This window comes from Agelaius phoeniceus, chromosome 15, assembly GCF_051311805.1.
Source record: "Agelaius phoeniceus isolate bAgePho1 chromosome 15, bAgePho1.hap1, whole genome shotgun sequence".
NCBI lineage: Eukaryota > Metazoa > Chordata > Aves > Passeriformes > Icteridae > Agelaius > Agelaius phoeniceus.
This window is the reverse complement of record NC_135279.1, coordinates 7,421,488-7,442,306: the sequence shown is the minus strand read 5'-3', so window position 1 is coordinate 7,442,306 and position 20,819 is coordinate 7,421,488. Positions and strand designations below refer to the sequence as shown.

Genomic DNA, 20,819 nt, shown 5'->3' with positions numbered 1-20,819 from the left:
AAAATCTATTATTTAATCTTGGGGCATTTCCAGGACTGTTTACATATGTATCCCATTTTCTCTGCTTCAGTAAGAACACAGAAATGATCCAATAGGTAATCAGTAAGAAAGAATCAAATAACAAGTAAAGCAGTTACAACTGAAAATGGCCCAGCACAGAGCTCTTGGGGAGAGAAAACACTGACCACAGCTCAGCAAAAGATGTACAATTAAACTTTACATGGTTAGCCCGGCTTGGTAATAAATGCAAATGCAACCCAAACCCAGGCACACACCTTGCATGCCTGATGGACCAAAATCCTGCCTGGTGAGGAAGATGGCGTGGTCGTGGTACTCGGCGTGCCCAGTGTCGGGTTTCTGCTGGAGGTAGGCCCAGCGACACACATTCTCCAGGCTTTGTGAGGGGTTCCCAATCTCTATCAGACTCATGGACTGCAGTCACACAAGGGGAAAAATGACACCAAGAGTTATTTATTAGAAGTGTAGGCAATTTTTTTTCCCAACTTTTTCAGGCACTTCACTAAGCATCCCGTTTCCATTACAAGTTCGTTCTTAATCAAGAGATACTTACACTTCAGAAACAGATTTTACTGGATCCAGAAAGCAAGAAAATAGCTAAAGTTCATGGTTAGATTGTAATTTCTGCATTTAATGAGATTTAAGACATAACAAAATTTAAAAATAGATGAGAAATAAAAAGATGGGTATTTTAGTGACAAAACTGATACTGGGTTGTAAACTCTTATTATTTCTATGCCACCCTGGCATCAGTTTACATCATTTTATCATCTCTTTACCATCACTTCCAGTCTGGATATACAGTTCCTGATGGAGCCCATGTCCCTTTTGGAACCACAACAGTCTCAACCAGGAGAGACTGACCCAGTGTGGGGAAGATCAATGCCTAATGGCCAAGAAAAGCCTATCACAACAACTGCTGAGAGCCAGCACCCTGTCCTGTTCATCACTACTTTTGTCATGAAACAGAGCTGGTTAGGCTGTTCTGGCAGACCTTGGCACACTCCTGGGTGCTCTGTTGGTGTAAAACCAAGCGCACTTTTTCAGCTGTACCTGAACCATTACTTCCAGAAACAGACTTTCTCAGTGACTGTCTTTTAAATTGCATTTTTTTTATCCCATTACTCATCTGAAGATCATTCAGAAGGTAGAACACAACTTCCCTCTGTGGGATGCCATTCTCCATGTAAACCACAGGTTACATGGGTGGTGAACTGACACAGCTTAGCTGGCTCCAGTGAGCTGATGTGTTAGGTGAGGTGCAAAGAACAGTTCTCTTGAGCAAGGAAGAGAAAGGCATTTTAAAATCCAACTATTACATTTGCCTCTTTTTTATTTATTTTTTTTAGTAGTACTTTCTTAGGAGTTCCCAGCTAAGTCTGCTTGATACTGTGCCCTGCTAAGACTTTAGAAAGCTTATTGTGTGTGGGATACTCTAAAATGTATGACTAACTGACCTGTCTCAGGACTTCCAGGATTTGTAAGAACCACAGATGTGAACCCTGGCTTTTCATTTGCAAAAATTATATTACCATGACAACACTGTAATCATAACAAAACCCACTACAGTTTAGATGCTATACTGTACTGCAAGCATTTGTCATTCCAAAATACTTAATGTAGAGCAAAACTTAGCCTATGCCAAAAATAGGAGAGAAGTAATACAATTCATGTTTAAATACAGATGTATTTGACGTGTCCTCTAATTGAATGCATGATGGAGTACATAGAGTATTGACTACATGAAAAAGAAAATCCTCAAAGGGTTGTGGAAGAACAACTGGAATTGATAAAAGAAGTGTCTGCCAAACTGAGGTCTGATTTTGGCAAAACTAAGATATTACAATTCTGCAAATGTTCAGAAAAACAAATTTATAAACCAAATAGAGGCACAGTTTGGATTCTGATATCACTGTGGAATGAAAAAGTTGTAATATAATCCTGTATTGGATCATACTGCTTCCAGCCATAATTCCCTTGGAAATTGAACTAATAACTGTATTTAAAATGGTGGGACAGTTGTGGTGCCTTTATTGAATCTTTGTATATTTATAAGAACATACTTAAACAAACTTTGAGTTACTAATACAGGGCAAAATCCTGGCTCTCCAAGAAAAATCCTAGTCCCTTAAACAGGGTTTGACTGTTGCTGAGGTCTTTAATAACATCCATCAGTGGTAAAACAAAAACAAACAAGCAAACAAACACAAAACTTATCTATATCACCTTCACTCTTATTTCTCTAAAACTGCACAAAAAAGGTCCATTCCTTCAAGGACCTCAATAAAAGAATCTGACTGCAAGATGCAAAAGCAAAAAATGCTGTAAAATGAAGTTGAGAAACCTCTAGTTTTCCAATATTTTCTGATGTTTGCTAATACTTCTTTATTTCATAATGACCTCCTTGTGTACATTCTACCAAATTAAAAATTGCATCATTTAAGACACAATGATCAGAAAACAGTGAAAACACACACCCTATCAACATATGCTTTGTTTAAGGGTATCCAATTATTTGCAAAGAATTCTTGAATTTGCATGATCAGCAAAAAAGCATAGAAAATAAAATGTCAATTATTTCCTAATAACCACTGCTTTATAGCTGTCCTCTGTCATCTCTTCCCTGCCCGCTAAACCAAACCCTTGTTGGTGGAGTCCTTCACAAAAGCAAAATGTTTGTCTCTGAATGAACCAAGAGAGCAGGTTACAGAACTGCTCTGATTAACAACGAGTCTGCCAGGGGCCAGAGCAGCCTGGCACAGCAGAGCAGCAGCTCCCGTGGCTCAGGCACTGCCCTGGCATCTGCCATGAGTCAACAACTCCCTCACTGCATTCTGAGGCCATTCCAACCGCAAAACCACAGGCTCAGTCCAAGAGAACCTCAATGCTTACTTATCAAAACACTGATTTTAGAGTTTGTCTTCAAGCAAATGAAGCTGGACCAAGTGGTTAATGTGGAGCATTGTGGGGTTTTTGCATCCAACACAACAGGGAGAAAGAAAAAAACCCTTTCACGTAAAAGGGGAAACTGAGAACACACAACTCCCAGAAAACATGTTTTAGCTGACCCAACGTTTTTGCCAATTACACAACTTTAACATCATAAAACTGAGCCATACTGCTCTTTAAGCTGGGACATCCAGTAGGAAGTCATTTATTTTGAGTGTCCATGTGCTATGAATGTAAGTAGCAAGTCTAGGTCCTGTAAGTGGGGAGGACTTCAAAGAGTGAGAGGAAAAACTCAGTCTGTCTGCTGAGTACTCCAAGACCACTGAGCACTCAAATCATCTGGTCACTAATCCCTTGTCTTTTCTCACTGTAATGCAGCAGCCTGAAAAAAGAAACCCACTTGATTCCTAGCAAATTTTCACCTGAACATCCACTTTCTGCAATTTGCCAAAGATCAGACAGGCTCCATCAGTGCTAACAGCAAATATTGCATGGCCAGCGAACCATCAGTGAGTCAAGCTCACTGTGCTGTGCAACTGCACTGGCTGAGACTGAAGAACCACGAACACCATGGTCCTCTCCTGACAGCAGGCAATGGTATGGCCAGGCAAGGGAATTTGAGGTAGTGTTTCCCTCCAAAGAACCTCCAAGGCTCCAGTGGTCTTTGGGTCAAAGACTTCCTAAGCCAGGCATGCTTTTATATAGAATTTTATCCACTTTTCCAGCTGCCTTGTCTTTACAGATAAATGCTGCTGTCCTGAAGAAAGGAGTTCAGGGGATCATGGAACCAGGCAGAGCTTGTTAGTAGACAGGGCAGATGTCATATGTTTTAGAAGGATGTTGTCCAAAAATTACTCTTGTAGAGATATCAGATAACACTTAATAATATTTTCTTTTGGAAACCAATGTGGGCTTTCATCAGAGCCCAAGCCTTTATTAAATGGACAAAGCAAATGAGAAAGAGGAAAAGAGATGAGCTGTGTGCTGTAATAAAGGCTGAAAGGTAAAATCCCTCTTTGTCACACAGCAAACAGGGGAAGTTGGGGGCCAGCAGGCTGCACATGGAGAAGAGGTGTAGGTGTCACTCTTGGCCAGCAAAGGGCTCACACTGCCAGGAACTCACAGGTCCTGCAGCTGGCTGGGAGCTCTGACCTGGCTGGGAAGGACCTCTTTCCAAGCAGGACAGCAGGCCTGTGGAGAGCATTACTCAGCTGATCAGCAGGAAAACTGCCAATGGAAAGAGAAACTTTCCTTCTCACAGCAAGAAAAGCAAAAATATCTGTGAACTGCTGATTGAAACAGATGGAGATGTTGACCAAGAAGTGGAAAGGGCTCAGCTGGGAAAACATCCCCCAGGCAAGGAGATACCACAGAGGATGACGAGGACAGTCTGCCCTACAGAACTAGATGGGGCCTTTTCTCTGGGAAACTCAGCATCTACCAATGTTGCACATTTTCCTCCCTTTTTGTGATTCTGCCTTCATCTCTTCTCCACTCCCTTCCTTCTTAGATGGAAGCAACAAAAAAAAAAAAGAAGAAAAAAAAAAAGACAACTGAGTTGCAACTACCATTCTACCATTCATACAAAGAGGCAAAGCAGGGTAGTAAGAAGTGGTTGAAAGCCAGAGAGGTCTCTGAACTTTCTTATCCTTTGGGAAGTTATCAGTTCTCTCATATGAACACACTGAAGAACGAGTCATTCATGAAGCTGTGGAAAGCCCTTCAAATACTTGTGGAGATTATGGAACAAGGAAGAAATATGTAACTTTTTTTTTTCTTTAACAATGTCAAGCTTATCTTGGAAGAAAACTGCAAAATTAGTCTATATTCTACCCAAGCCTTTCAAGAATGTTCAAGCTGCCAGCCCATGTGAAAGACACAGTGGTGTCACATACAGAGTGGCAGCTCCCCTTAAACAAATGTTTTATTTATCTGATATTTGGCATCACTGGGTACAACTTCGCAAAAGTGATGATGGGCAGGTACCTGGTGATAAGAACATAAGGAATTTAGGCTGGTCAGATGCTTGGGACCTTTCCTAACTCATCCATTAGGTGGTGCTCCAAGAGAACCAACGGAGAAGGCTTTGCAGCTCTTCAGTAGCTCCAGGAGGAACAGAAATATTCTTAACATGACAGGCTTCAAACTATAGCAGGAAAAGTTGGACCACAGCAGTGCACACGTTCAGGAAACAATTTAACATATGACTTTCCCTTTCTGAATGTGTAAAGTCTCTGCAAAACACACTGTTTACATTGCTTCTACTTGGCACTTCTATTGCTCATGGGATATTGGATTAGAACTTCTATATTCTTCTTTCATCCTGAACAAGACAAGCAAAAGATAAATAAATACAATTATTGAATGTCCATGGTAACCAAACTAACAAAAATAGCTCATTCAGCAAACTGTCATTTTGCATTCAAAGGATTTGCAAAGCTTTCTTATGGCAGCAGTTTGTAAACATTTTCCAGCATCTAATTCTGTATAAATGTAAGCAGATCAGGAGTACAAAGTACTGTTTATGCTATCAGCCAGCTCCACATTCTTCAAGGTCCCAACAAAACACACTGGAAATCATAAACTCTAAGTCTAATATATAAATAAGGGAATTCAACAATTCACTCAGATGAAAAACAGGAGGGGCAATATCTCTTCTCTTTATCCCCATATGAAACATATGAAAACAGTGCAAAAATATGAACAGCTGCCAAAATGCTACATCATATGTAGGTCCTGGCCTTGCAACTCAGCCTGTGCAGAGCTGGTTACTGGATATGGCCAAATTCTGGGGTCAACAACTCCATCTTCAGACATATCTGTGAGGTCAGGGCTTGATTCCTGCTTATTCTTTCAGGTCTTCTGCATCTACCAATGTCAGTGGAAAAATAAGATACTCAACTCACATTTGTGACCTAGTACAAGGAGAGGCTGGAGGAGGCTCAGGAAGATCTCAATAGATATAAAAACCTATTCAGCAGGGAATAAAGATGACTGAGGCAGTCTTCTCAGTGGGATCCAGAGAAAGGAGAAGAGGCAATGGGCAAGAAAAAAAGCCTTTAGGAGTGTTACTGTAGTTTTACCATAAGAGTGGCCAAACATTGGTAAGGGTTGTCCAGAGAGGTTATTGAGTCTCTGGAAATATTCAAAACCAAGCTGGACAAAGTGCTGAACAACCTGCTCCAGGTGACCTTGCTCTGAGCAGAGCAGTTGATGAGGTCCATTCCAAGCACAGCTTCCATGGCCCTAATGTGCAGCCAACAACCTCCCTGCATTGCCAGGCACAGGTGCTCTCAGCCAGAGCCTTTGCACCTTCCTGGGAGAGGCAGAGGTAAGTGGAGGTGCTCATCCCTTTCCCTCCAGGGAAACAGCAGAGTCAACAGCAAAATAGTAAGGACAAACACCAGATTTAAGGGATAAACCTGATTTGTGCTTCCAGGGCTGCCTTATGGGAAACAGAGATCAAGAAGAACCTGACTCAGACTGAACCAGCACTTCCATCCTGGCTGAACCAAGAACATCTCCCCTGCTTGTATCAAGCTTAGGCATGGAAAGGTCAGATGGCAGAGATAAAGAGAGCATCATTTTATGAAAATATCAAAGGTAAAGCTCTGTCCCAAATGAAGGCAGCAGGAGCTCTGCTAATGTCTCAGACATACAAAATTGAAAAGTCTTTCTCAGTTGGATAGTCCTGTCCTATGAGGTTGCAGGCATCCACCCCATAACACCTTCTTCTTCAACTGCTACCTCAAGGCTGTTTGGGTTTTCTTCCCTCCTCTAAGCTAATTGAGAGGCTCTCTGCACTGGTAGTCAGGTTCCTCTTTCACTCTGACCAAGTTAACACATGGTCAGAGTCCAGCCACTTGTTGTGATGCCAGCACTGGTTTACAGCTTATGTGGGTTTTCTCTCCCTCCTGGTTGCTTTTCCAGATGCCACAGAGCAGAGCCAGCATCCCTCAGCCCATCCCACCCTGCTCCAGGCTGAATACACTCAGGCTGTGCATGGTGCCAGAGGAGAGCTCAGGGGTGTCCTGCACTGCCACACTCACATTTCCCAAGAAATAACCCTCACAAATCCTCAGGGGGCTGCATTTATTGAAACCCTGCAGTGCCTGCAAAATTCTTTCCAAGTGGTTTTTCATTAATCACTGTATTAATTGCATCCATCCCAGCTAACCTGTGCTTTCCTCTGTGCTGTGCAAGGGCAGCTCATCTGCACACAGAGTCACCATTGTCAGTGGACAGAGCGTGGGGCTGCAGCCAGGAATTTATGAGGTCTTATCCCCAGCCTGCCAGTGGCCTTCCGTGTGGCCTTGGAAAATAACACTTAACATCTTTGTTTTTTTAGCTGTAAAATGGGAATAATGATCTTTATTCATTCACCTCAAAGAGGCGATGAGAGGATTTTATGCAGTGCTCAGTATTTAAATGTTTCCAAACAAATTTTAGAATAACCAGTCAGGGTTTTTAAATGCATGCTCAGCTCATCCCTTGCAACCTCCTCTGCACTTGGTGCTCGTGGTTGCTTTGCTTATTTCCCTGAGTATTCTAGAGCTAGCTGTATTACAGAGCTGTTACAACCAAAATAGGTCTAAGTGGAATAATTCGCACAAACATTGAATTATATTAATCTCAAATACATCCGCAGTTGCCAAAATTTGGAACCAATCTTCCTACTACTGAAGTTAAAAAGGCAGAAGCAAGCCAGCTCTTTTCCCATTTGAAGAAAAATGCACTGCATGTACCCTGTTTACTTATTTGCAGTATCCCATCCCATCAAAAGAGCCAGTGACTTTGGAAGTCAATGTCAAGAAAATGCAGAGAAATGCATTGTGGCTTCTGAAGCCAACACAGATATGGAGCAGCCTTTGCAGAACACGTTTTTCTGCCCCAATGATGGAATTGATAAATGAGTGGGCAGCAGCAAGGCACAGCTGAAGCCCTCACATCAGTCTGTGGTACATCATTTGCAGGTAGTACTAAGAGAAAAGTGGGGAGTCAGGGAAGGGCTGGTAGCTCCTGCAAAGTCCTGCAGAGCTACCCCAGCCCAGCCACACTCTGCCTGCTCCCCAGACACACCACCCAGCCAGAGCCCAAGCCTGGTGCTCTTGGCAGGGCTCAACCTGCCACCCCCTCAAAGTCCTGAGGTGATAACTCACACAAAGTGCTAATTCAGTAAAACCATGTCTGATCTTTTCAATTCACCCCTGAAGTAATTTCAGCATGTCATATTCCTTCATCACTAAGGAATATGTTCCATTTTTTCATCTTACCACATATTAATGCTATTCCTGAAATTACTGAAACTCCTGCATGTACAGTTGCCTGTGTTTGAGACTATTAAAATATAAGTACATTTGAAAGACTGGAGTACCTTCAAGCAAAAACCAGTGAAAGGTTGGTTGCTATGCAACTCAAGTATTGTCCATATTATTCTTATCAACAGATGACATATTGTATAAAATAATATAATCATCTGAAAAACCCACAATCCAGTAGAAGACTGCTCAGGGGTGGAGAATTGGCAATAGCTGAGAGTGCTGTCATAAACCTGACGTTGATGGTACATACTTCATCAATTACAGAACCATAATGTAATTATTATGATTATTTAAATGGCACCCTTGATAATATATATAAATTGCCTGCAGTGAAGCAAATGATTCTGAAGATATTAGCTCCATGCTTTCAAAAGAAATGCTTACTCAAACAAGACTGGGATAACATTTTCATGTTGTGAAACCAACCATGCTGCTTCATTCATGCACTGCCTTAACTTGTACAAGTACCCCACTAAATACTATGTGTTTTGAATATATATTTTCCTAAAAATTGTTAGTACTCATGTGTGGGGCAGTAAAATATTCAAGGCTTTGTTCTAATTCCTCAGAACAGGTTCAGAAAATAACAACTATATACTTCTTCTCTCTGTTTTTCCACTTGGGATAATAATTCCATTTGGGATAATAATTTATTAACCCAAACCTATAAAGAAAAATCTCCTCACCTTCTACTCCCTGGTACTAGACCTCTGATCAGGAACTTTAAAAACATGAACAGAAAAGGATGTATTCTTATACAGCCATGGCATGCAGGTTCTCACATCATAAAGTAGAGGAGCTCTGGAATTATATCTTTTATATATATATTTTTTTACTATTTTTAGAAAGCTATAGATTGTCTTTCATGTAAACAAGAGTCAGATATGAAAAGGCAAGAAAAATTATCTTTGGGACAAGCTTGTGATAGCAGAATTATTCCACTGAAACCAGCAGGACAACTCAGAAGCTAAATCATTGTCCACTGCAGATTGTGGATGGAGAATCCAGAAGCAGAATATCCACAAGCAGATTACACAGACCTGCAAATGCTACTTCTGTGATGTGTCCAAAGACCTGCCAAAAAATGCTGGCTTCTGTCCTCCACCCCAACTCTCCTCTCAAAAAAATATGAAACTGGTAACTTTCGAATTATAAATGGACAAAGCTTTGCTTTTCACAAGAAAACAAAGATCCTTAAGATGGAATGATGACTGCTGTAGCTACTGTCTGCCATCTGGAAAATGGCAGAAATAACCAGAGCTCACATTGAGGTAGATCTATAGGGCTAAAGATGAATAATAATAAACACATAACAATTATGAAATGCCCATGAACTAAGGACTGCAAAGAAGTCACTAGCCCAGGTACTAATTCTGCTGGCTTCCACCACTATTGCAACATCAGATTTGTATGAGATTCACAAGTCAATTTGCAATCAATTTTTTGCCATTACAGCAATCACAAGGATATATCAACCATTTTGTAATTCAATATTAACTACACACTCCATGAACTTTCAATCACAAAATGGCAAATATTACCTTTTTTTTACATTTACTTTAGGACATGTATCTGATTAAGCTTATCCAAAGTGCATAACTACATCATCATCATCATCACTGCAGGAAAAGCAGAGATAGATTGGTGTGTTTAGTTCTCAGATGGGGAAGCTCCAACAGAAAAATTTAACCTGTACCCAGGTAATCAGTCTCCTGCAGAGGCCAGACTAAACCTGAGAGCTCCCTCATTTGCACCAGGGAGGAAAATTCTCAGTAGGTATTGAGCAGGGCAAGCTGGTGGATGCCAGTGGAGCTTCACCATCTGCACGGGCTCTTTCCAGCAAATTCCATGAACAGACATGGAGTCATCCAGAATCCAGGTTTACTACATGAACATGGAAATCCCAGTCATAGGAAGGTGTATTGGATGTTAACACTCTGCCCTGAGCAGCTGGGCCTGATGCTGCATTGGAAGCACTAAAATGACATGTCCTTGACCAAAGCAGTTATCAACATACTTGAAATGTCCTGTTCTTGTTCCCATGGAATCTGATGTTGACTTGGCAGTAACAGGACACAGGTACTGAACAGATCAATACTTTTGAAACCCATTTAATATTTTGTTCCTTTTTACCCAGGTTTTGTCTGTGGAGCAACCCCTTCCACAGAAACTGAGAGAAAGAACACTTGATATTTTTAATTACAGATTTGATCTGTAGAGCTCTTACCTTCTGGCCCCTATTCCACAGAACACCCATTTAACTTTAAGCACATGTGTAGCTCCCCTGACAATAAGCACAAGTATAAATGAGTTCTTAGAAAGCAGCTGTAGCCCTCAGTATCTTGCAGAACTGTGCAAGATACTTGTGTTTACTGTTACTTACTTACAGTTGAACCAGAACCCAATTGTGTTTCCTTTAGGAACTAAAATGTTCTCTATGTTTCATGGACTATTCCAAACAAATCTGAAAAGACAGGCTGCCAGAACTAAGCAGTAACTTCAAATGACACAGGGAAAACCCAGAAGAAATTGAAATTATTTGAAATATAAAGTTTAAATGATAAATAGATATATATAAACATGAAAGTTCTTTATATTCACAGACTAGTAAGGACAATATATATGGATTAAAATACAAAAGAAATACATGTCCCCAGTAACTGCACTGTTCATAAAAGAATGAAGTCTATAGATATTGATATCCTCCATTTAAATTAACCTTTCCTTACCTTGCCGTAGCTCAGCAGGATTATCCTCACCAAGACAACGTTAATGTGAGCACCCAGGGACTCATCATGATAAATTTCATTAACCTGCAAAAGAGTTCAGTGCTTTAACAATGGTAACTATGAAGGCAGTGATACAGCCAGTACCTTTTATGCTATATCATTAGGCCAGACACCACTTTGTGATCATATTTAAAACATTAAAAACTCCACTAATGAGAGAGGGAATGGGGTTTTTCCAACTCTGCTGTAATCTCCCAACAGGTCATAATTTAAGGAATCAATTAAAATAAATATATACTCAAGAGACTTAAGATTACCAGGTATATAAGTGCCAGCCCAATTGCACTTGGAGGTGTCATGGTGCACCCACACCATGCAGCTGAGCTGACCCATGTGTCCATGTGTACCCACTGGAGCCTGGAGCATGGCAATCCAGGCAAAATCCCAAATATCTCTCTGCTGAGCAGGACCATGCATAGGGAAGGGGATGAGTGAGCAGAGGGACAGGACCTCTCTCCCAAGAGCCATTCACTGGATCAGCTCAGCTGCACCCTGTAACTCTTCCATCTGGGACCCATCATATCACACTCTGCCAAGAGGATGTGCCTCCCCCAAAAAGCTGGTCAGGCACATGAGCTGGCTTTATTGTATGTCAAAACTCATCAGTGTTAAACTTTGCAAGTAGAACAAAAGCTACAAAATGCCAGCAAGTTAAAATTGTCTTCTTTTTTTTTATACCAGAGCTACATAACTGAACACGCACATGGGGAAATCACCCCAGGAACACTGGAAAGAAAACTGTAAATATTTAGAGTAGAGAGTGAAATGTGGATGAATAACAATTACTTAAGAAACACTGCTACAGGCAAGCTGGGCAAATATTAACTGTTAACAAGGCTGATTTAAGTATTCAGTGATGAAGACTGCATGAGACTTGGCCAAATGGCAGGGGTTTAGCTTTACAAATTAGAAGAGGCAGATGAGATCCCTGCAAGGCAAGTTCCTTCCCTAAAACCTCCTTCCCTTGGTAAAGGTTGCACCAAACTGAACTGTTTTGCTGGATGGACCTAGATTTCATTTATTCCTCCAAACTAGATTCATTACTTCAAGCTAATAAATAACTTTCAGGGAACCTTTCATTTGAAACATGGTAAATAATGTCCTGCTACTTCAATCAGCCCCAGTTTTAATGGCCCATATTTTATCTCTTCAAAAACCATTAAAATTAAATACATCAGTGTAGGTTTTGCTAAGCAATCCCCACTGACATTTTAAAGTGAATTTTAATTCGTTTCATCAGTATTTTTTGACAGAAGAGACTTATTTTATGCCTGGTAGATATCCAAGTTTTCAACAGTCCTGAGTGTCCTGCTGAACCACAGCTCCAGGAGGAGGCTCACACCCTCCAGGGCACCTGGGAAACATTCTGGGGGATTCCTGGGATGCAGGTTGATAAGCAAGCAGATCCTTGGATTAAGATGGTGGATGAGGAGCCCATGGCTATGAGTGGCCTCAGGGGCTTCTGTTTTCCTTGCAGGCTAGAAGGCACTGATTATGTTCAAATCTGCTTTGTGAACAACCCCTCTAGAAATCAGATCATCTCTTTGCATGTTTAAATAAGACTTTGGAAGACTAACTTTATATTCTGAAATTTTAAAAACACTCTTAGTTTTACTTTGAGGACCATTGCTCAACACAGATTATAAATAGGTAAGACATAAACACATTTTGTTTTACAAAAATTCTTTCACCCAGGAAAAAGACCCTTGAACGCTGTCAAGGGAGACAGGGATATTAATTTGCCTCCCTCTTTGTGTGGTGAGAAGAGAGTACTCTCACATCAAGGATATGAGGTTGAAATAAGCTGCAAATTATCTGTACATGAAATGAGTATTAAACAAAAAAGTGCTGTGTATAGAGGACAGTAAACACAGCATGTAAATAAGTATTTAATTAGTTCATAAAGCATAATCCAAATTGGTGCACAGCACTCTCTCATTAACATCCAGAATTTAACCTAAGCCTCTTTTAACAATCGTTGAGTAACCGAACAACTGTATCGCTGTTGTGTGCCAAAGAGAAACTTGGCTTGAAAACATTGATGGAACAGAATTAAAACACTGTTTGACTATTCATGCAAATGACATCTAACAAACAAACTGTGAATGAACAGAAAAGCACAAGCACTGTAAAAAGCTGCTTGGTTCTCTTGGGATCCTGGATTTTCTGCAAGACAGCAGGCCAATTCAAAGCTCTGGGCCTTGGTTTCATTAATAAGGATGAGTCCAAGCCCTTTTCACCCAGCATCTTCCTCTGACCTAAACTGTGGTTTGCTAGGAGTGTCTCACTGCACATGAATAATATGCTGAAATAGATGCTTTTCCTTCTTTCCAGCACAGCCTAAATCACACCTATTTGTTGCAGGAATCTGTTAGAGATACAAGATCCAAGCAAACACTGTGCTCTCAGAGGTTCATGAAAATGAAAAGAAACACTCTGAAAGGCCCAACACAATCCCTAGCTCAGATCCCCCACATTTCCACCTCTTATTTCAACAGGAAAGCAGAGTCAAGGTAATGCAGCTCAATGTATAGGGCAGATGATGACCAACCAGTCTGTGCAATCAGAAAGCTCCAGGCTTGAGAGCAACTCACAACTTTGAAACTTAAGTGTTTGATAGCACAGATAGCCAGACAATGGAGATACATGTTCAGATGTCTGTGCAATAAATACACACAGCTCTGGAAAAGATTGCAAGTACTTTTCCAGCACTGCATCTTCATGTACTTCAGCAGGACATCCTGGTTCATATCAACAGAAGAAAAGCCAGAGTCAGTCTCCTGTTGTTCTTAGATCAGTAAGTCTAAAATTAAGTTGTTGCATAGGAGGAAAAAAGTACACAGAGACCATCCCATAATCACAGCTCCTGTACTGAAGGCAGTGAATGAATTAAATCTTATTAGATGTCCTACAGTGATTCAGCATTTATAGAGGGTGATGAAGAAGTCTGGGTAAATCTCAAAGAATTCAAAGCACAGTGAAATACTGTAAAGATACTTTTATCCAGCTATTGTAGTTCACTAACTATTTTGGGATGTCTTTGGTTTCTTTTTCTGGGATATTTCAAAGGAAAACACACATTTCTATTTAAAGTTTCTGTGTAGAAATCAGGCTAGCACAGATTGGTGCTACATAAGAAAAACAAAGACTTTATTTAGTTTTTTTTCATCTGTCCCTCTCTGCTAATTTTATAATTCTTCTGCCTTGAGCAAGTTTCAAGTCAGCACAGTAAGCACATAGAATACATCAAAAAGCTAAAGGCAAACCAAGCACCAGTGAGGTGCCTCATGCTTTGTAAAAGAATCACTGGAAAGTTTTGATTACTGAGCAAAGCACTGCCTGATCCTAAAAGGGAATTTTGAAAGTTCCTGTGACACAAATAGTAATCAACAGCCTGCAGTTCTGCTAGTCTTGGTGCAGAGCAGGTTACCTGCTGGTAGAGCTGGCAGGATTTTTAGGCAAAGTCAGGTGGTTCCCTGGATCTCTAATTAAACCAATGCACCATAGGAGAATAATCTGTGTATTTTGGCAAATCATCAGCAAACTCATTCATGCACTTTGAAGGAGTCCCCAGCCTTGCAGAGTTTGTTAGTGTCTGCTATGCAAAAGGCAGATCATTTCATCAGAACACAACTCCTGAACCATAAAGCATTGAGCTCTTCCTGAGGCAGCTCCATGGATGGCTCCTCACGCCTGGGTGAGTGCCGCTGCCCCGGGCTCCTGAGCACACGCCCCTGCTGGACATTTCACAGCCTCCACCTGGGGCTACATCAGTGTCAAACAGCTCTGACCCAGCACCAGAGGCCATCAGAGGGCACATCTGACCCTTTGGAGAGGGCACAAACCAAGAGTCATCTGGTTTTGCAGCCACCACAGCTTGTTGATCCATCCAAGCTGATTAGCCCACTCTTTGATCACCCAGCATCCTTACACAACTACTGCTGCAGAAACTACTGATGGCTACGTGCTCCCAGGCAGAGCTGGGACCATGTGTGGATCTCTGCCAGAGCAATCCTGGAGAAGCTGGAGAGCATCAGCTCCTTCCCTGTGGGATGGCAGAGCTCCTGGCAAGCCATTGTTAGAGCCCAGCCCGAGATGCAGTTCATTCATCAGCTCATAATTATCTGCAGCAAAGCCTCAGTGCCTGGTGGGCATCCAGTGATTGTCTATTTCTGTAAGAAATGTCTGGTTTGAATTACAGGATAGGAACCAGAAATGTCATGGTGGATACTGAGCACAAACTTCTGTAATCCGACCCTCCCAAAAGCGTTTCCCTCTCACTTTATTTTTCTGTGGTCCCACTTCAAACACCACTGTGCTCTTCGATTTTCATCACCTTCTTTATGCTTTTGAAGATCCCAAATGAGCATTTCTGACATTCCCAAAGCTTTATCTTAATCCCACAGGAATAACGTTACATCAATTCCTTTGGTGGATGTATATGGTCCCATAGAAAGTCATACAGCAAAATCAAGGGCTCCTAGTCTCCCTTTATAGTCCTTACAAGGCATTTCCTCAGAGAGGAATTCTCTTTTTTTCCTGAAATCTTTATTGAGCATCAGAAGGAGAAAAGAAGAATGAAAGCACACAACACACATGAAACTTAAAGGTCAAACTGTGATCCCACATTTGGAAAACATCTATCATTCTGTTCAAAACCACATACACCGGGCAGTTTTAGAAGAGCTTGGCAATGTACATTTTGAACCAGAGATAGGAATCTCACATTTTCTATGCAAATATGAGTCTGAGCCCTGATTTACCTTCCCTGGTGTCAGAGTCAGTAGGTGTTACCAAGTCCAAGTTAGCTGCTTCTGATCAAAATGAAAAACATTTCCCAGCAGATGTGTTGGTAAGGCACCAGGTAGCTTCATGTTACGGGCCTCTATCTCATCTTTGACTGCAACATTGGCTTTAAAAAGGTCATAGACTTTGTTTTCTGACTTCATGACTAATTTATTTTTCTTAGTTCCTCCCGCAGGCTCTTGGAACTTCTCATTCCTGCTCATAAACCACTGCTGTGAGGTTTCTCTAAACACTGTAAATTACCTTTGCACCAACAGACTCAGTATTTTTCTGAATTACTGTCTCAAGATCATGTTAATAAAATCAGCATCATAAAATAATTAAGCAGACTGATTTATCACTTTACTGCAAGGGATAGGGGTGTGATGTCAAAGTAATAAATATGGTGACCTCTTCCATTCTGAGGAGTTTGGTAAGGAAAAGCACCCAGAATTTGAAAGCTGATCCTGATTGTCCACACTCCATCACACAAACCACACTGTCACAACTCAGAAGTCCCTGGCTGAAACCTTTGTGGCAAAAGCTCATATTGGTATTTGGAGTAAAGATAAAAATCATCTTTCAACAGTACCTACCCTCTACCTTGAGGATGGTACTAAACCTGTGTGATAGGGCAGCAAGGCACATTCCAGGTACCAATAATGAGCAATGCTCACCTAATTGACGCTGGGAATAAAATCCCTGTGAAAATGAGCACAACCTGTAAGAGTTCTGAGAGGGTCTTTCCTGCAGGAACCCCTGAATGCCCAAGCACAACTACAGCTTCCACTGTAGGGTGGCAATCAAGATAATGAACAAAAATAACCTCATGTAGGCCTCTTCTGACACTGTTCACACCAGTCACAGCTACTGGTTTATAATGAACAGTCAAAATGTGGAGTTAACTCACATACATATATTTAAACTTTCAAACAAGCTGTAATTCAGCTACAGACAGCTGAAGTCCCTCAGATGAATAGAGCTGGACTTACATTTGTTATTTGTGAAACTTCTTAGAGTTAGTTCAAATTTAAAGTGCCCATATTCAAATAAACTGATTTTAAATAATGAGCATTGGAGCTCATGAATTATTTAATTTTCAAAAATCCAGTTGAATTCTACATTATTGAACTATCCTTGCTGTCTAAAAGAAATGCTTTTTAGTTTAAAAAAGCATGATTCTGAAGACAGGGAGCACCATTATTTCAATGTATTCAATCATCACTTTCTTTTTAGCAGCTTGAATTAGACATGCTTTCAGGTTTTTATCCAACTGTCAGTTAGAAACCAATGGCATTTCTGCCCTTTCCTCTCATTAGGGACTTGCTGTTCTGTACCTGCAAATCTTCATCCCTCATCAGCCAGAGATACGAGAGCAGAAATCTCATCTATAATAGTAGTATCATGTACATCCTATTAAAGAGGACAGATAACACATTCAGCAGTGCCTCAGGGCCACAATTTCAAAGACATGTGTAGTGCTGAAAGATGCAGGTGAAAGACTCCGGGGACTTTCCAAAGCCCCCAGCTGCATAACTCTCATTGATTTCAGTTATTCAAATGAAAAGTTGTTTAATGTATTTGTTCTGGAGTTGAAGTTTCACTTGAAGGCTGAGGGATACATAATCCCATGAGCTAATTTTTAATACTGATTCTCACTGATTTCAAAGGCAGGTAAATTACTAAATACTCAGATAAATCTAGCCCAGAGTGAGGCATAATTCTTATTTAGAGTCTATCTCCCTTTGAAATAACAGCAATTAGGCACTTAGCTACTTTGAGGAGATAGGCTTTAGTATCACAAATATTTTGGCCATATATCCATTAAATGAGTATATATAAATATTTTAATATCAGCTCTTTTACAGTAAAGGAATGGAAAAGAATTTAAAGATTTTTACCCCTGAAAATTGCTTAATCTTCAAAACGACATTTAAGAGGGTTATGAAAGAGTGAATTTCAGCACCATGACTGGGTATCAACAACACCCATTTCAAAATCAATGAACCCTTTAGGTTGAAAAAGCTCTTCGAGATCATAAAGTCCAACCATCCACCCCAGCACTGCCAAGGTCACCACTAAACCACACCCCCAAGTGCCACATGCAAATATCTTCTAAACATCTCCAGGGATGGTGACTCCATCACTTCCCTGGGCAGCCTGCTCCAATGCTTGACAACCATGAAGAGATTTTTCCAAATATTCAATCTAAACATCTCCTGGAGCAACTTGAGGCCATGTCCAGATCCCACTGGAGAGCCTTCCAGCTTTCCAGCAGATCAATACTCTCATCTACCTTGGTGCCACCTGCACGTGAACTGAGGAATCACTCAATTCCCTAATCCAGATCACTGATACTGAGTACTGCTGCACCTGGGGAATACCACTTTGGACTGGCCACCAGCTGGATTTGGTTTCATTTACCACCACCCTTTGGATTTGACCACCCAGCCAGATTTTTATCCTCTGATCACTGCACTCATCCAAGCCATTCAGCACAATGACATCCATTCAGTGCCCTTTTCCTCTTCCCAGAGCATCCTGCAGTGAAAACCTTTTCTTTCCCAAGCAACAAGGTAATTCTACAACACCACTTCTAGCCTTGCACTTTTCTAATATTTCCCAAACAATTGTACAGGCAGATACAATTACTGGGGGGGTTGAGATGCTTTCTTGCTGAAATTGAATTACCTTCTATGTTCTTGAGTAACTACAGAACTACAAGATTCCACCCAAATATGTCTCCTCTGTGGAATGCTCCTGCATGCTATAAATACAAAGTTAATTTGTGCAATGTGTGGGCTCTCACTTGGAAATGCAGAGGACTGTGCAGGCCAATATCCTTCCCAGGAAAAAGCACAGCATGAAGTGCAATGAAAATGGTGCAAGCAAGAGGCAGTCGAGGGTCTCCAAAGTGAAAACAATGGCATCTTTTCCAAAGGTGACTGAATGTCCCCATGGTGCTGAGCAGAGAAAAGAGAGGAGGTCAAGAGAAACCAGAGTTTTGTCAGAGGAAATGGCTGGAGGATGAAAAAGGGGAGGCATGAGGCCGAGCTCACTGCAGTGGAACGGCTGGCGCACAGTCAGACGATACGTGGCTGCAGCCCAACGTGTTAAAAATCCTCTGGCATCTATCACCATTTGTTTGGGAGTGACTTCATTTCCAAACTTTGGGATAAATATTAGCACAGCTATTCAAGATAGCCAGGACACCCAGCCCCTGTTTTTTCTCACTTCATGGCTTTTAGGTGTGGACTGTAACACATCACTTAAGCTGCACAAAACAGATTTTACTGAATTTACAGTCATTGCACTGGGCTTGGAAAAAAAAATATATTGTTTTGATTGGGTTGGTGGTAGGGTTCCACCCAAGATCCCTGGGAAAAGTTAGTTAAGGACAACTGTTCACGCCATCACACACAAAGAGATCAAGCACAGTGGGAGAAGCAGCCATGCTGGGACTTGCTTCTGGGAAAGTAATGTCTTGCCCCAGGAGGGACAATTCACCTAAGATTTATTTCATTTTTGGAACCTCAGAAATTCAACTATTTGATGACGTGTTTTATCTCCAGTAAATATCTTCACTATTATTTAATTTTGTTACCATGCATTCTTGATTTTATGCTTACTACTTCGTTACCATACAAAGCTAATTGATTCTATGCCTTGTTACTACAGGAAGCTAATTGATTACATCCTAAATCCAGCAGGGTACACACAATCTGATGCTTATGAGAGGATCTCCAATTAGATTTAAAAATACAGCTGGAATTGTTTGTCACTCTTTTTCCAAGTGACCTTGGACCTACACATGTCATCAGAGACACACTGCATACATGTGACCCCTAACAGCAGGGACCCCAAGGCCTTTTATAGTGGGCTCATTTTCTAAACAAAAACCCCCAACCATTCAAAGATGAAGAAGAGAAGGCAATGGGGGAGCCACTGTGAATCTCAGGAAAGGAGACCAAAGCCATGTTCTACACAAAATTACACCTTGCACCCATCCAGCAATGAGGGCAAGGGCTGGAGTTGCCGTGTTGAGAGGAAAGAGAGGTTCTGCATTGTGTTGTCCTTGGCACACAGGTCCCCAGCACCATCTGCAGCAATAAACCCCTCCTGCCTCTCTGTGCTGGAGCTGGAAACAGGGCTGGTTACCATCACCACCCCTCAGCTGAAATACAGACTCTAGAAGCCAGCTGACTTTTGAGAGAAAGAACAGGACAACACTGATGACTGCCAGCAACTATCCAGAGCCTTTCAAGATACCTTGATCATTTCAAGCAGCTTCTCGAATTTGGGCACAAGGCATGGGACACATCCTCAGTCCCCAAAAGACATATTTCTACCTCAGAGCTCTCAACAGAACAATTGCTGCCTGTGCCAAGAGCTGCTGTGCCCTGTGGGGATGGTTACACAGGCTGCACTTTCTAAACCACTTGCAGAGACAGGCTGCTGAAGAGTTGTTATTTCTTGCAATTTGTGTCTTGGTTTGGTTTACTAAAATTAGGAAAAAGTATATTCCAGAGCTGGAACATTTATGGCTTCTTTACCATTACTGTATATTTTAATTCTTAAAAATAGATTTAAGTGACATGATAAGTAAAGAGTCTTGTTTAATCTATTTTGGCCTGTTTGCCACATTCCTGGTTTGGCCTGTTTGACTTGTTAATTTAGAGATGCATAAAACCATCTGTTTCACTGTAGACTTTGTTTTAAGCCTCAGAGGAAACAAACCACACAAATAAATTAAATTCACTATGTCATTTCTGTTAGAATATATGCATTTACAGCCATCAGAGCAGACACCAAGTACTCCATAACTCTAATGTCAGAGCAGGTTTTCAACTATTTACAATGCTGTTATAAAAAGTCATAACTGAATTTATATCACACAAGGGATTTTCTCAAATTGTATTCCACCTCTAATTTAAAATGAAAAACAGTGATATTCTGC

At 41.1% G+C, this 20,819-nt stretch overlaps 1 protein-coding gene across 1 annotated transcript in view; it reads right to left on the bottom strand.

Moving 5' to 3' along the window:
- The window catches only part of ADAMTS2 (ADAM metallopeptidase with thrombospondin type 1 motif 2), a 174,455-nt gene that overhangs the window by 37,647 nt on the left and 115,989 nt on the right, over window positions 1-20,819 (bottom strand). The window contains exons 5-6 of the mRNA XM_054642736.2: window positions 11,018-11,101; window positions 276-432 (exon numbers count right to left, since the gene is read on the bottom strand). Of these exons, the coding sequence (XP_054498711.2) occupies window positions 276-432; window positions 11,018-11,101 (241 nt within the window). The remainder of the gene's footprint in view (window positions 1-275; window positions 433-11,017; window positions 11,102-20,819) is intronic.